The 15,530-nt window shown below is 40.1% G+C and overlaps 1 protein-coding gene across 1 annotated transcript in view; it reads left to right on the top strand.

Moving 5' to 3' along the window:
* The first annotated feature begins 424 nt into the window (after positions 1 to 424).
* LOC149258256 (outer envelope pore protein 24A, chloroplastic-like) overlaps positions 425 to 15,530 on the top strand; it is a 95,256-nt gene continuing 80,150 nt past the window's right edge. Inside the window, exons 1-2 of the mRNA XM_089414950.1 lie at positions 425 to 921; positions 1,033 to 1,392. Of these exons, the coding sequence (XP_089271076.1) occupies positions 721 to 921; positions 1,033 to 1,392 (561 nt within the window). The 5' untranslated portion in view covers positions 425 to 720. The remainder of the gene's footprint in view (positions 922 to 1,032; positions 1,393 to 15,530) is intronic.

Here is a 15,530-nt window from a genome sequence, read left to right on the forward strand (position 1 = left end):
ATTAACATTTATAATTTCATAAATTCAAAACAATTATTAATTAATTTCGGATATAATTTAGAGTGAAAAAAAAATCAATTCCTATTCCATGTGAACTACTTGACAAAAATACCAAATATGAAACCAACTAAAGTACCAAACATAAGCGAAATATAAAACCAACAAAAATACCAAACGTAAACCTTTGGTATTATTTAGAAGGCCCCAAATTTCTTTAGTTCCTAATCCATATTAACTACTGGAACAAAAATACCAAATATGAAATAAAAAGCAACAAAAATACCAAATATGAGATAAAAAAACCAAAATTCAACCAACCAAATATTAAAAATGGGATATAAAAACCAAAATCCTAGTCCAAATAAAAGAGGGTGTTATCTAGAATTTGTGGTAGCCTGTCCCAAAATCTTCAAAACTACGCCTCGCTCGTTCGATCGTTCGAAGGAGTTGAAACTGTATCCGTTAGAAAAAACAAGGAAAAAGCATGCGCAGCACCAAAAGAGCATGGAATAAAAAAGGGTTTTGTCAACCATCAAAAAGGGTTGGTATAACAACTGTGGTTGCCAGAGAGGACTTGAGATCGGATGAGGGAAAATGAACTTAAATGAAACACTACATGAATCCTAAATCCAAATCCTCCTCTGGTTAAAGGAAGGAAGGCAGGCTTGTAAAAGGAAGAACCCAGAGCCCTTTCTTCCGTGTAAAAAGAGAAGATTCAGTATGACCAAGGCGTCTGTGAAGGGAAAATACGAAGCGGGTGTGCAAGCCGCCTCCGTAACAGCCACTGTGAATGCTGGAGATCTAAAGCTGAAGGCCACATGCACCGATTCAACATTTGCTCATGGCCCCAGCCTCAATGGCATCACTCTGGGGATTGAGAAACCAGGCTTCTTCATGATAGACTATGATCTGCCCAAGAAGGTACATTCCACACTTCGCGATTTAATCTTCATTAAATACATGAGTTTTCATATAGTGCTGCTATAACATTCGGAGCTATTTATTTTGTTCTTATAATTTTTGGTGATCCAGGCTGCGAGATTCCAGTTCATGAACTCCGCAAAACTTGCGGGCAAGCAGCTGAAACTGACATACATTCATGCCCAAAAGGCCAATATGACTGTGTTGGATGGCAATTTGGCCTTTGATCCGTCGAACAAAGTCTCGGCTAAGTATAACTTTTTATCGGCGAGCGGTCAGCTCAAGTATTCGTATGTCCATGCCGGAGGAGGGAGAACATTTGAGCCTGGCTATGATTTTGCGAGCAACTCATGGAACTTCTCAATGCAGAAGGCCTACGGAGAAGATACTCTTAAGACTTCGTACGAGCCATCGAAAAATACCCTTGGCGTGGAATGGACCAGAGACTCGAAAATTGCAGGGTCTTTTAAGGTATTTTTATTTTTTGAGCTGCTTTTTTGTTTTTACATTATGTGTAATCGAGGAAGTAATCGCACTCCACCCTCACACACTTAACCACAGAATGGGGATGCTGGTACCACGCTACACCTTATGGAGCTCTCTCACCTTTTCCCGGAATTTCCAGATAGAAGGCGTACTAGCTGCCGCATCAGTGACTGATATCCCCATAGAACCCTACGAGATTTGATCCCGAGAACTCTGTGGACTTAGCACAAGAGCATCTACTACTAATCGGGCTAACCTTTTGGACACACGCTCTCTCGATTCCCTGCAGGCTTAGTAGACTCCTGTGTGCCTTTTGCTAGCTCGCGTTGTAGCGGGGTAGGCATATTTTAATTTGGTGGCCTGGCTGCCCTTGATGTAACAGTGCAATTTGATCCCGAGAATTCTGTGGACTTAGCACAAGAGCATTTACTACTAATCGAGCTAACGTTTTGGACACACACTCTCTCGATTCCCTGCAGGCTTAGTCCACTCCTGTGTGCCCTTTGCTGGCTCACGTTGTAGCGGGGTAGCCATATTTTAATTTGGTGGCCTGGCTGCCCTCGATGTAACAGTGCGATTTGATCCCGAGAACTCCGTGGACTTAGCACAAGAGCATCTACTACTAATCGAGCTAACCTTTTGGACACACACTCTCTCGATTCCCTGCAGGCTTAGTCCACTCCTGTGTGCCCTTTGCTGGCTCACGTTGTAGCGGGGTAGCCATATTTTAATTTGGTGGCCTGGCTGCCCTTGATGTAACAGTGCTCATAAGGGCGACCTCTTCACTAAAACGAATAATAGAGAAGAGCCCGCATTGTTTCCTCAGAATACACAACACACCCACCATGTAAAACCCACATGCAGAGCATGCAGTCTGAATTAGACTGGAGATGAAGAGAATATGCTAATGTTCATACTTATGACAAATAAATGCATCGAGTCTTGCTATGCCAACTGTGACAGGATCTGTCAGCTGATTACTGAGAATCTTATTATGAGAGGGAACTTTCTGACAGAATTTTAAACAACAGGTCCGCATTTTTGAAAACAGACTAGAACATTGCATATACGAGAGGATGAGGGACACACAATACTGTGGCCCTACCCTGCTTAGAAAAGTGTATGGGGTCACTGTGACTTTAACTTCCAACCAATACACTGCGTCTGATACAGAGCTAAATGTATTAAGAAACGTGAGAACATAGGTGCGCGTGTGTCTATCTATCTATGTATATGTATGTATATATTAGAAAAAAAACTTTTCTATATACCAAATGCGTCTAAGAGTTCCAGGTACACCTTTACTTACTGACGGTCCATATACCAAACAACACATGACCAGACGAACAAACCATTTTCTAAGTAAAACATTATCAAAATATCAGGTCTATGCCGGTGGTGACATAAATTGCACATATTATTAACATCGTAAGGGGCTTATCAGGGTACTTCACATGTATGGTTCCTGAGACTTCACTGGTTTGGAGGTTGAACCCGTCAACAACATTCATAACTTCTTCTTTCCCCACATCCGGGGTTAGTGGCACCTGATATTCTCGTAGTTGATTTGCATGCACTCTCTTGCTAAATTCTTCCTCCATTTTTTTCTCCTAGTTATCATAGTAACCATGTTTGGCCAGACCTGTCTCCGGTTCTGCTAGTACCCGAACCTTTGGGACCAGCTGAACCAGTCCAGACCGGATCTTTAAACCTTTCCTAATATATGCAAGAAAAAGAACTTCATAGAGGATCTAAAATCATTAACAACTATTTAATGTCTTTAACTGTTATTATTTGAATTTCTAAGTAGTATGTATAATTTTAAGTGTGTATGTCTAACTATATGTATATATAGTATATACTGTATATTAGATTTTTTTTTTATATATATGAAATGCACCTAAGAGCTCCAGACACATTGTATTAAAAAACTGATACCGAAGTAGACCCAACAGTCTTTTGTTTTGCAAAGTAACTTGTGTCAAAAACATCTTTACTTACTGACAGTCCATATTCCACCACGACATATACGTGGACTAACAAACCATCTTCTAAACAAAACATTATGAAACTATCACGATTCACCGCTATTCCTGTGGGGCAGAAATCACATATACCATAAAACATTATAAGGAGCTTATCATGGCTCTCCATATGTATGGTTCCTGAGATTTCACTGCTTTGGAGGTTGAACTCATCAAAGTTCAGAGCTTCTTCTTTCCCTGCAGCTGGGAGGAAGTGGCACCTGATATTCTTGTCCATTAGAATCTAGACAAGTATGCACTTTCTTCCTAAATAGTAAATTCTTCTTTCTTCTTCCTTCTCCTTCTCAGTCAGGTCATAGAGAATTTGCCTGCAGTGCCAACAGCGGGGAGCTGATTTTGCCCCAGCTTTTTAAAATTCTCAAACTCTTGTTCTTTTAGGTGTTGAGTGTTGACCAAGGTTGACTAAAGCATAGTAGATCTTCTCATTGAAAATGCAATTGTGTTTTCGTTTTTTTCTTCTTTTCCCCTGTAGCCTTTGGTTCAACCTTGGATGAACGACTCTTCTTTCTCTGTTGGGGTAGAAATTGATTTGCCATAAAATTTGCAGACCAATCCCTTGTGTCAAAAGGATTCAATTCAGGTTCTTTCCCCTTCGGCTCAAGCAACCTGGCTGTGCATCTACTGTGTATTATCCGTAGGCAAATTTTTGTCCTTCGGGTTATCAAGAGCATAAGAATCAATTGCACCAATAAAACACTATCCTTTACAACTTATCACAAATGACAATTAATGCGCAACAATGTACAGATAAATGAATCTTTAGCAACACCAACAGGGCACATCAGTTTACAATGTCCATAGGTTTACTTCTTAATGCGGTTACAGCACTGAATAGTTAAGAACAGTAGCACTCCAGGGATTACAATACTAACTGTCAGGCCAGGAGTAACTCCAGTTTGGCAGAAAACTCAGAAAAACTGATTCGATTTATTACATTAGGTAGCTATTGTTATATACAAGAATGTGACTGCTCAGTTCATCTTCTGATGACTGTTCACATTTCAGGTTCACCCAACCGCAGAGGATTAGGTGTCAACATTCCCCCCCTTAATCTGAAGGAATGTTGGTGAGTCCAAGCATCATTCTGAATCTTTCAAGCTTTTCTCTTCCAAGCGCTTTGGTGAAGATGTCTGCAATTTGCTCATTTGTGGAACAATGACGGAGATGGATTGTTTTGGCCTCAACATGATGTCGGATCAGATGATATTTAGTATTGATGTGCTTTGTACGATCATGGAACTTTGGATTCTTGGCCAACTTTATTGCAGAGGTGTTGTCAATCATGAGTGGAGTTGATTGTACTTGTTTTACCTGCAAATCTTCAAGAATTTTCCCGAGCCACACAATTTCTTTCGTTGCTTCAGCTGCTGCCACGTATTCTGCTTCTGTTGTGGAATCTGCTGGAACTGATTTTTTGCGTGATCTCCAAGAGACAGCTCCTGATCCAAGACTCATAGCATATCTTGAAGTAGATACCCTAGTTTCTTTGTCTCGATCGAAGTCTGAATCAGAGTATCTAATCAATTTGAAGTCGTCCACCTGTGTATACTTGATTCCAAGGTCTTGAGTTCCCTTCAAGTACCTTAGAACTCTTTTTGCAGCAGACCAATGTCCCTCACAAGGCTTTTTCATAAACCTAGAGAGGATTCCAACAGCAAATGAAATGTCTGGTCTGGTAGTAGTGAGGCAGATAAGACTTCCTATAAGCTGTCTATACTTTGTTGCATCCTCAAATTCCTTTCCTTCAATAGATGTGAGCTTTAAGTTTTGTTCCATTGGAGTAGAAAGAGGATTGCACTTTGTCATGCCAAATTTGTTTAACAAATCTCTAATGTATTTCTTTTGAGAAAGAAATATGGATTTTGGATGTTGGGTTACTTCAATGCCAAGATAGTAATGAACATAGCCCAAATCAGTCATTTCAAAACTTTTCCGCAATTCCTTCTTTATGGATGCAATGTAGCTTTCATTGTTCCCTGTCATTAAAAGATCATCTACATATACCACAAGATATACAACTGTTTTGCCAACTTTCTTGACAAATAAAGTTGCATCATCAAGATCAAAATGATTGAAGTTGAGTTTCAGAAGATGCTCAGTTAGTTTTTCATACCAGGCTCGCGGTGCTTGTTTGAGGCCATACAAGGACTTCACAAGTTTGCATACTTTTTGTTCATGTCCTTTCACAGCAAATCCTTCAGGCTGGGACATAAAAACATTCTCTTTTAGATCTCCATTCAAGAACGCAGTTTTTACATCCATTTGATGGACTTTCCAACCGTTCTGAGCTGCTAGTGCAAAGAGTGTCCAGATGGTGGCCCATTTTGCTGTGGGGGCAAAAGTTTCCTCATAATCGACCCCTTCCTTCTGTGCAAAACCTTTTGCCACAAGCCTAGCTTTGTGCTTGTCAAGTGAGCCATCAGCTTTGTATTTGTTCTTGTAGACCCACTTGCAGCCAATTGGTTTGGTTCCAAATGGAGGATCAACCAGCTTCCAAGTGCCATTCTTTATGAGGGCATCATACTCCTTTTTCATCGCTTCTTTCCATTCATCATGAGAAGCAGCTTCTTTGAAGGAAGTTGGTTCAAAATCTGTAGACAAGTTCAATTCACAATCATAAGTAACATCCATATCAACAGGTGAATTAGAGTCATCTACATCACCTCCATCTTGTTGGTTTGAATTTCTGGTTCCTGTTTTTCCAATTTCATCAGGATGAACACTTTCAAGTGTCTTTGTTAGCCACTTTGGGGGACCTTTCTGAGATGGTCTAGGCTGCTCTGTTGATTGAGTTGGGACTGAATCAAGATTGAGTCTCCCAATTCTATCAATTACATCACTTAAAGCATCATTCGTTGTTGGAGTTTCATGCAGAGGAGATTGTTCTTCAGAAGAAGAAGATTCCACATGTTGTTCTAGTATAGGAATCCCCCCTTCAAGATGTAGAATCTGATTATCAAATTCTTGAAATGATTTCGTTTTTGCGAATCTATCCAAACGATCAAGTTGCCGCTCAACAACATTGTCAGATTTGGATGATTCAAGAAAAATGACATCTCTAGATACAACAAACTTTTTATTTACTTCATCATAGAGGCGGTATGCTTTAGAGGTGTTTGAATACCCCAGGAAGATACACTTACGACTTCTAGCACCAAGTTTGTTTCTATGTACCTTTGGTATCAAAGCATAACAGGTGGAACCAAAGATCCTGAAATGTTTTACCGAAGGAACATGTCCATACCACAATTCATAAGGAGTCTTGTTTCTTATAGCATTAGATGGACATCTATTCTTTATATATGTAGCACATAGAACAGCATCAACCCAAAACATTATCTTTACATTTTTGAAGAAAAGCACGGATCGTACCATATTCAAGATTGTTCTATTCATTCTTTCAGCTACACCATTCTGTTGGGGATTATAAGGCACAATTGTTTGATGTTTGATCCCATGTTGGCGAAGATAGTTTTCAAATTCATTTGATGTATATTCTTTTCCATTATCAGTGCGAATAGACCCAATATGAGATTGTGCATCATTTTCAATCCATTTATGAAAATCCTTGAATGTTTGAAAAGCATCATATTTGTTCTTCAATAAATAAACCCAACACATTCTGGTGTAATCATCAATAAATGTCATGATATATTTATTTCCATTTGCAGAAGGAACAGGCATTGGACCACATAAATCTGAATGAATGAGTTCAAGCTTCCTATGTGCTCTTGAATGTGAATCATGAAAAGACTGTTTGCTATGCTTTCCTAGAATGCAAGCATCACATTGCTTATGTTTCCTAGGAATTGTAGGCAAACCAGCAACACCATTTTTCTTCAATAAGCGGAGACTGTCATAGTTTAAATGTCCAAATCTAGCATGCCATAATAAACTTGATGGAAGTGTACCTTCTTCATGATGAGAAATATATGAGAAATGTTGTGCATGAGCAGAGGTTCCTTGCAGTTTGAGAAGCCTTTCTTCTTCTATTCCCCTCATGACAAGTGAGTGGTCAGATGCTTTTCTTACCTCTAGCTTGTCATCAAACATATGAATGGAGTGACCTTGTTGGCGGATGTGGACCAAGGACAACAAGTTTCTCTTGAGCTGTGGGAGATATAGAACATGATCCAGAAGAAAGTCTGGAAGACCAGGCAGTTTAAGCCTGATTGTGCCAAGCCCTGATGGCTTGATTTTTGACTGATCTGCAAAATATACTGCTCCATCAACATTGTCAGTGAAATCTTCAAAAAAATCTTTTCTATGAGTCATATGACAGGTTGCTCCTGAATCAAGCAACCAATCATTTTTCGAATAAGCAAGTGAAGCATTAAACAAATCTTCATTTACTCCAATGTTACATTGTGCCTCAATATAGTGAGCGGATTCAGGTGCTTTACCTTTGTCTGTATCATCAGTTTTACCTTTCTGCTGGTTTCTTTTCTGCTCAATTTTGTCCCATGGTAGCTTGCATGTAGAAGCATCATGTGATCCATTTCGTTTGCAGCGAATGCAATGTAAGTCTGCCTTTTCTCCTTGAGAATGTCTGCCCCCCCTGCCTCTGAAGTATCTTCCTCTTCCTCTTCGTCCACCTCTTCCTCTTGTAGAATCTTGAACAGGATGCTTTTCTTTATGAGCAAGGCACACAGTCTCTTCAGAAGATTTAGGCGCTGTCTTCTTTCCAAAGGCTTTCTCTCTTTCAGCAAACTTTTTCACAAGAGAGTCAAAGGTTATATCTTTAAGATTTCCATTTGCTTGTAAAGACTCAAGATAATTGGAGTAGGTAGGATAGAGTGCCTTGAGAAAAGCAATAAGAGGGATATCCAGCTCAACCTTAGTGGATTTAATATCATGCATTATAGACTTTACTTCAGATGCAAGAGCAAGAGGATCATTATTTTTCAGTGCAAGAGTGAAGAGTTTAATCATGAGCTGAACAACTTCAAGTGCAGAATGTGAGTCATAGAGTTATTTCAGCTTTTGTAAAGCTTCAAAGGCAGTTGAATATGATGAAATATGGCGACTTACTTCTTCATTTACAGATGCTGCGATTAATGCATAGGCTTTGCTGTTCTTGTTTTCCCAAATGACGAGCTCTTTGTCTGATGTAGGCTGCACTGGGTCATTGTCTCCTTCTTCGACACACACTCCTTTCCACAACTCATTGAAGATGAGGGTGTGTTTTATCATCCGGGACCATTCAGGATAGTTCTCCTTGCCAGTGAGAACTATTCCTACCATAGAGATGATTGAATGCATTCTGTAAAAAAATACTTCTGCTGATAAAAAAAAATTTTTGCTGATAAAAAACTTCTACTGATAAAAAAAAACTTTCTGCTGATATACAATGAAGTTGTACTCAAAAGGGCAACTCAAAAGATTTCAAATCCACAATGTGACCCCTATAAATCCATCATTGTATAAATTCACCTTACATAAACCTCATATAAGTTTCATATAAGTCCATCATATAACCCTCATAAAACTTCACCTTATAAATCTTATATAAATCTCATAAAACTTCACCTATAAATATCATGGTCATGCGCATTCTTTGAACTGTAATTTACAGCGGTCAACTTCGGCAAAGCATTAAACCAAGTTATGGAGGCCAGCGCACAAAACTTATTTTAAATTCGAACTTATTTGAATCAGGCAGCAAGCGTATTTATTTGAAAACTTCAAAATATATGTCAGCAGCATTTATTTGAAACAGGCATTCCAAATTGAAACATGCAATGGCATATGTATATAAAAAGCTGTGCGCTTTTTTTTAGTGGACAAAAATCTTGCATAAAACACCGGAGAGTGAGCGGTGAGAATTTAATGAGAGTCGGACGCGAAGGTTCGATTCACAGTGCCTTCAACCAAATAAAGCCTTCTACAGGGCATCCCGTCGGCGTCCCTCTTCATGTATCGTGGCACATTCCGCACCATTCCAACCAATCTTTAGCCGCATTCAACATGCCTTGAGGCACTTGAATGCCAGACGAGCTGACGAGAAATACATTATACGATCTCTGGCGTAGCTTTTCAAACAAGTAACCATTCCAAAGAGCACTTCTTGATGCAAGCGATTAATCAAGGATGCTATTTTTCATTTTTCAAAAAAACTGGGTTGTTTCCAACCATCTCTCATAACATACTATATATATGGGCTTCCATGGACGTTCACCAAACGTGAAGCAAAATAAAAATATATTGATATGCTTTGATACCATTACCAATAGAGATATAGCGCAGGCAGCCCGAAATTTCTCAACATTCTGTGCTACAGCTTGACAGCGTACCCATTGAAGAAGGTATCGACAGGGGACGTGTTCGAGGCTTGATGTGGAGCGCCTCAGGTATCTGCTGGAATTGTGCGGCAACGTCAATGTGAGGGACAGCGTTCAATACCACAATACACAGTCAATTCAACAGCGTTCCAATTGAACAACGTTTCAATGGAATGGTGCGAATGGGCGCCATAATGGAGATTCGAACCTTGACTGTTCAATTTCAGATGCGGTCAGGCCTATGCAGGTCAGAGACAAGCGTTATGGACAGAGCGCAGTGGCAGAGGCAGATTATTTCAGAACAGAAGGGAATAAAGCAGAGGCAAAGGCAGAGGTCAGGACAGAGGAGTTACAAGGAGCATAATAGCTAAAACAAGGAGCTGGCTCTGATACCATGTCAGGCCATGAGTAACTCCAGTTTGGCAGAAAACTCAGAAAAACTGATTCGATTTATTACATTAGGTAGCTATTGTTATATACAAGAATGTGACTGCTCAGTTCATCTTCTGATGACTGTTTACATTCCAGGTTCACCCAACCGCAGAGGATTAGGTGTCAACACTAACTAGCAACACAACTTAACAGCTTAGAAATTCCACCTGTTACCGTTCTATTGGCCTGCGCAATTCCTTATCCTTGCTGCCTAGTACCCTAGCGACTATGTTGCTGTCCGCTGCCACAGGTTTGCTGCGATGAGACCTGCTGTCACTGAAATCCCTCAGATGTGGTCTCTGCTTCTCCTTGTAGACTTCTGCTTCCAGATTGTCCTTGATGTGGCCTTACTGCTACAGGGAGACAACGTCAGGGCCTTTTGCTGCCTCAGATAGGAACCCAGAAGAGTTCTGCTGCCAAATTCACTCCCTAAACTCCCTTGCTGTTACAGGAGGTCCTTTTTTAGATGAGCAGCATACCCTGGGATGGAAACTCCAGTGGTTGCTACCACAGAATGGTCATTTATTACCCAGATTAGGGCTTCGCTGCCCTAGAACTGCTTCAGCTGGAATTTTATGCCACAGGACACTCTACTTCCTAATCAGATGAGTGCTCTACAGTACACTCTACTTCCTAATCAGATGAGTGCTCCACAGTACACTGCCCAATAATGGCCACAGTCAGGTCTCAGTGCCACAGAAAGAGTGTCAATGCCTTAGAATGTCCTCAGCCAGTCCTCGGTGCCACAGAGAGCTTATAGATCAAACAAACAATAGAAATCTTTTGCTCGCCAAAACCAGACAAGAGATGTCTCAGAGTATTATGCTTCAACAGAATAGAGAAGTAATCCCACTCCAAACCCTGACCCTACGATGAGGGACACAATACTATGGCTCTACCCTGGTTAGAAAAGTGTATGGGGCCACTGTGACTTTAACTTCCGACCAATACACTCCATCTGATACAATGCTAAATGTAATAGGAAACGTGAGGACATAAGTGAGTGTGTGTCTATCCATCTATCTATATATGTATATATATGTATATATTAGAAATAGGCTTTTCCATGTATCAAATTAATGTAAGAGTTCCAGGTACACCTTTACTTACTGACAGTCCATATACTAAAACAACACATGACCAGATGAACAAATGTGAAACATTATCAAAATATCAGGTCTGTGCCGATGGTGACAGAAATCACACATATTATTAAAACATCGTAAGGGGCTTATCAGGGCACTTCACACGTATGTTTCTTGAGATTTCACTGGTTTGGAGGTTGAACCTGTCAACAACATTCATAACTTCTTTTTCCCCCACATTCAGGGGTAGTGGCACCTGATATTCTCGCCATTGCTTTGAATCTCTAGATAAGCATGCACTATCTTCCTAAATTCTTCCTCCTTTCTTCTCTTAGTTTTCATAGTAACCATCTTTGGCCAGACTTGTGTCGGGTTCCATTAGACCCCAAACCTTTGGGACCAGCTGAACCAGTCCAGACCGGATCTTTAAACCTTTCCTAAAATATGAAAGAACAAAACTTCACAGATGATCTTAAATCATTAACAGCTATTTAATGTCTTTAATTGTGATTATTGAATTTCTAAGTAGTAAGTATAATTTTAAGTGTTTGTGTGTCTAACTATATGTATGTATACGTATATCAGAAAAAGGTTTTAGATATATGAAATGCACCTAAGAGCTCCAGACACATCATTGTATTAAAAAAACTGAAACTGAAGTAGGCCCAACAGTCTTTTGTTTTGCAAAGTAATTTATGTCAAAAATATCTTTACCTACTGACAGTCCATATTCCACAACAACATGTGCCTGAACTAACAAACCATTGTCCAAGCAAAACATTATAAAACTATCAGGTCTATTCTTGTGGAGCAGAAATCACATATACCATAAAACATCATAAGGAGCCTATCAGGGCTCTCCACATCTATGGTTTCCGAGACTTAACTGGTTTGGAGGTTGAACCCATCAACATTCAGAGCTTCTTCTATCCCTCCATCTGGGAGGTAGTGGCACCTGATATTTTCATCCATTAAATCTCTAGACAAGTATGCACAGTCTTCCTAAATTCGTCTTCCTCTTCCTTCTCACTCAGATCATGGAGAATGTGTCTGCAGTCCCAATAGCAGGGAGCCGATTTTACCCCAGATTCCTAAAATTTTCAAACTCTTGTTCTTTTTGTTAATTTTACACTGCTCTATTTTGTATCAATTACTTTAGCCCAATTCAATTCTCCAATTAACAATCTTTTCAACAGTAATTAATTTTTCCATTCATCAACAATAATTGAAGATAGTACAGTAAATGCAATGAAAAATAGGAGACAATCAACACATCAACAAGAGACATCGGTTTGGTGAAAAAAAGGGAAAAACCCCACAAGGGGGAAAACCCTTTGTAATTCTTCTTCTATTAGATTGTCATAAAATGTTCAGCAGAGAGTACAATGATCAATATCTATCAACAAGATTCAAAGTCAAATGCTTTGACTCTCAACCAAGTCAACCAACGATAAATCTAATATAACAATGATTAAAAGTCAAATCTGGTCAACTGGCTCAAATCTGCAATTCTGTCCAAGTCAACAGCAGTCAAAATCTGCCCTAACCAATCCACAACAGTCAATGGTCAACCCTCCAATTAACTTGGTAAAAGCAGCAATAAATGCGGCCTTGAATTCTGGTCAAGTTTAGCCCAAAACAGTCAAAGATATCCCTGTGAAAACTGGTCAAAGGAGAGAGAGAAAGCTGCTGTCGCAGTCTGCAATTTTCTGCGGTCAACAATTGGTCAAACTGCCCAGATTTTCTTGGTCTTAGTGCCAATCGAATCAGCAAAATGAAAATTTTACACTCAAAGCAAGTCAAAACATCTCCCCATTTATTAAGCAAAAACAGATCAATGTCAACAACTTGAATAACGAATCGACCAATAATGTTTAAGGAGGGAGGAATACAAAAACTAGCCGGCTGGGTGGCGATTGAAAACACTGAAGGCATACTTGGTCAAACTGTGGTCAAAATCTGCAATTTCCTGCGGTCAAAGTCTGCAATAGGTCTGCGGTCAAAGTGCCCAGACTTCCTCAGTTTTTGTGCCAAAAATTGTGGCCTGCCAAGACAGAAATGCCCTCAAAAGATCGAACCAAAATTTAGCCCAGAAAGTCAAAGTCAACGCTGGTCAAAGTTGCAGTCTGCTTCAGATTTCGTCCACCTGAAATTTCGTCCTTCTTTTCCAGCCCACACGTGTGAAGAGACCCTGCAATTTGTACGAACCAATGAGGAGAGGAGAGATGAGAAGTTGTGAGTTGATGTGTGTCCAAATGAGTTGGAGGTCACTTGTATTTATAGGTGTTGGAGGAGGGCTAATTAGTCTCTCTAGGCCGACTTGACAAGAGGGCTAATTAGTCTCTCTAGGCCGACTTGACAATTTGTGCCACTGTGGGCTTCACTTCAAAATCCACTTTGCCTTGTCCAAATGAAGTGTTTCAAAAGTCAAAATTGGTCCTCTCAAGTATCTAGTCCCATGGTTGGAATTTGTCATTGAGTTGCCAAAAATTAACACTCCCTCTCAGTTAGGGAGAAATTCTAACTGCATCATGTAATCATCGTAAGTACTTTGTCATCACATCATATCTCATCTCTGCTCGACTCTATCTGCCGAAACATTCTCGAATCTAAAGAAGAAGAATCATAGGGGAGCTTCAGCTACCACCCTCTATCCATCGGGGAACCACTTGCTACCACCCAGAATCACTGCCAGTGGGGAGCCAATGATACGACCCGGGAAACCTCTGCCAACGGGGAGCCAATGCTACGACTCGGGAAACCTCTGCCAGCGGGGAGCCAATGCTACGTGTTAAAATTGGCAACTAGGGCCAAACTCCACATGGGTCATCTTATTTATGACAACTGATATTTATCTTGGATTCCTCTCTCCGAGAGGTGTAGGATTGATCTAAAGATCATCCGATTCTGACATGTACAATTGAAGTTATGAATTTATTTTGATTATGGTCAAATTGTCATGGTCGACCAACAAACTTATGTAGGCTCAGAAGCCCAACAGTCACATCTATTCATCCTCAACATTGCATATAAATAGAAGGTGACTTAGCCTCGTTTGGATACACTCATCTTCACACTTCTCTCTCTCTCCTTCTTGATTGGGTACAAATTTCTGGGCCTCTCTCTCTCCACACGTCCGGAATTTCATGAGGCCGAAATTTCAGGAGACCAAATTTCTAGACAGTTTGACCAACATTGACTGTAGCTAGGGATGACCGCAGGTGGGCTGTTTGACCAGACTTTGACTGGGTTGAATTTGACTGTTTTGAGCGTTGTTTTATCTTGCTGTTTGGAGGCTGAAGTTGACTGAAGTTGACCAATTCGCTGAGGGTCAAATCTGCCTTGTTGACCAATGTTGACTTTTTTGGTTAGGGTTCTTTTGCTGCTGTTATAAATTATCAGATTTGTAAATTGTACTATCTCTCTTTGCTGAACTATTGAAGACAAAAAGGAGATTTGATCAAGGGTTTCCCCACATTGGGGTTTGTCCCTGGCTGGTGCCACATCTTGTGTCCTCTTGTCTTGGCTTGTCTTCTACTATTTATGTTTATGTTCTATCTGCATTTTACTATCATGTTGATGTGATTGCTAATCTGAATATTGATACTGGGCTAATAAAGAAATTGAAGTAAAATTTCTCTAAAGCATAGAACATACCATTGTTGCTTAAAACTAACATGGTTTCAAAGCTGAGGTGAAGACAAAGCCCAAGCAAGAGTGAAAGCGCAATCACCAAAGGCAATTGGACAAGGACAAAAGGTTCAATGGGTTCCTTATCCTACTTCCCTGTTGAAGACAAGCTCCATGATAAATCTAACTATCATGGATGGAAGATGTTTCTTGATTTGACCTTGGAAGAAAAGGAATTGATGGACTATGTGCAGGGTAAAATCCTCGAACCTCCTTCAAATGCACCGGCTGTTGCAAAGACCAAGTACCATAGGGCTTAAGTCAAAGCAAAGAAGATTATTAGGGATTCCATTGACAAGCATCTGGTGGCCTACATCTCCGAATTGAAGACCTCCAAGGAATCTACGACAGGTTGGTCGACATGTTTAAGGTTAGTAATGTTAATCAAATTCTATTTCTCAAGAATAAGTTGAAGGATATTAAGAAGGGAAAGGACAAGGACAAGGACATTCAATCCTATTTCTTGAGGATGACTGCGATAAAAAATGATCTACTCTCGATTGGAGAAGTCATTCCTGACAGGGAACTTATTCTCACCACCCTTGGAGGACTCCCACTTGAGTGGTATGTATTTAGAACCACTGTCCTCA

This window comes from Pinus tabuliformis, chromosome 6 (assembly GCF_031772625.1).
Source record: "Pinus tabuliformis cultivar Carrire ecotype Pingquan chromosome 6, CPIR1, whole genome shotgun sequence".
Classification (NCBI taxonomy): domain Eukaryota; kingdom Viridiplantae; phylum Streptophyta; class Pinopsida; order Pinales; family Pinaceae; genus Pinus; species Pinus tabuliformis.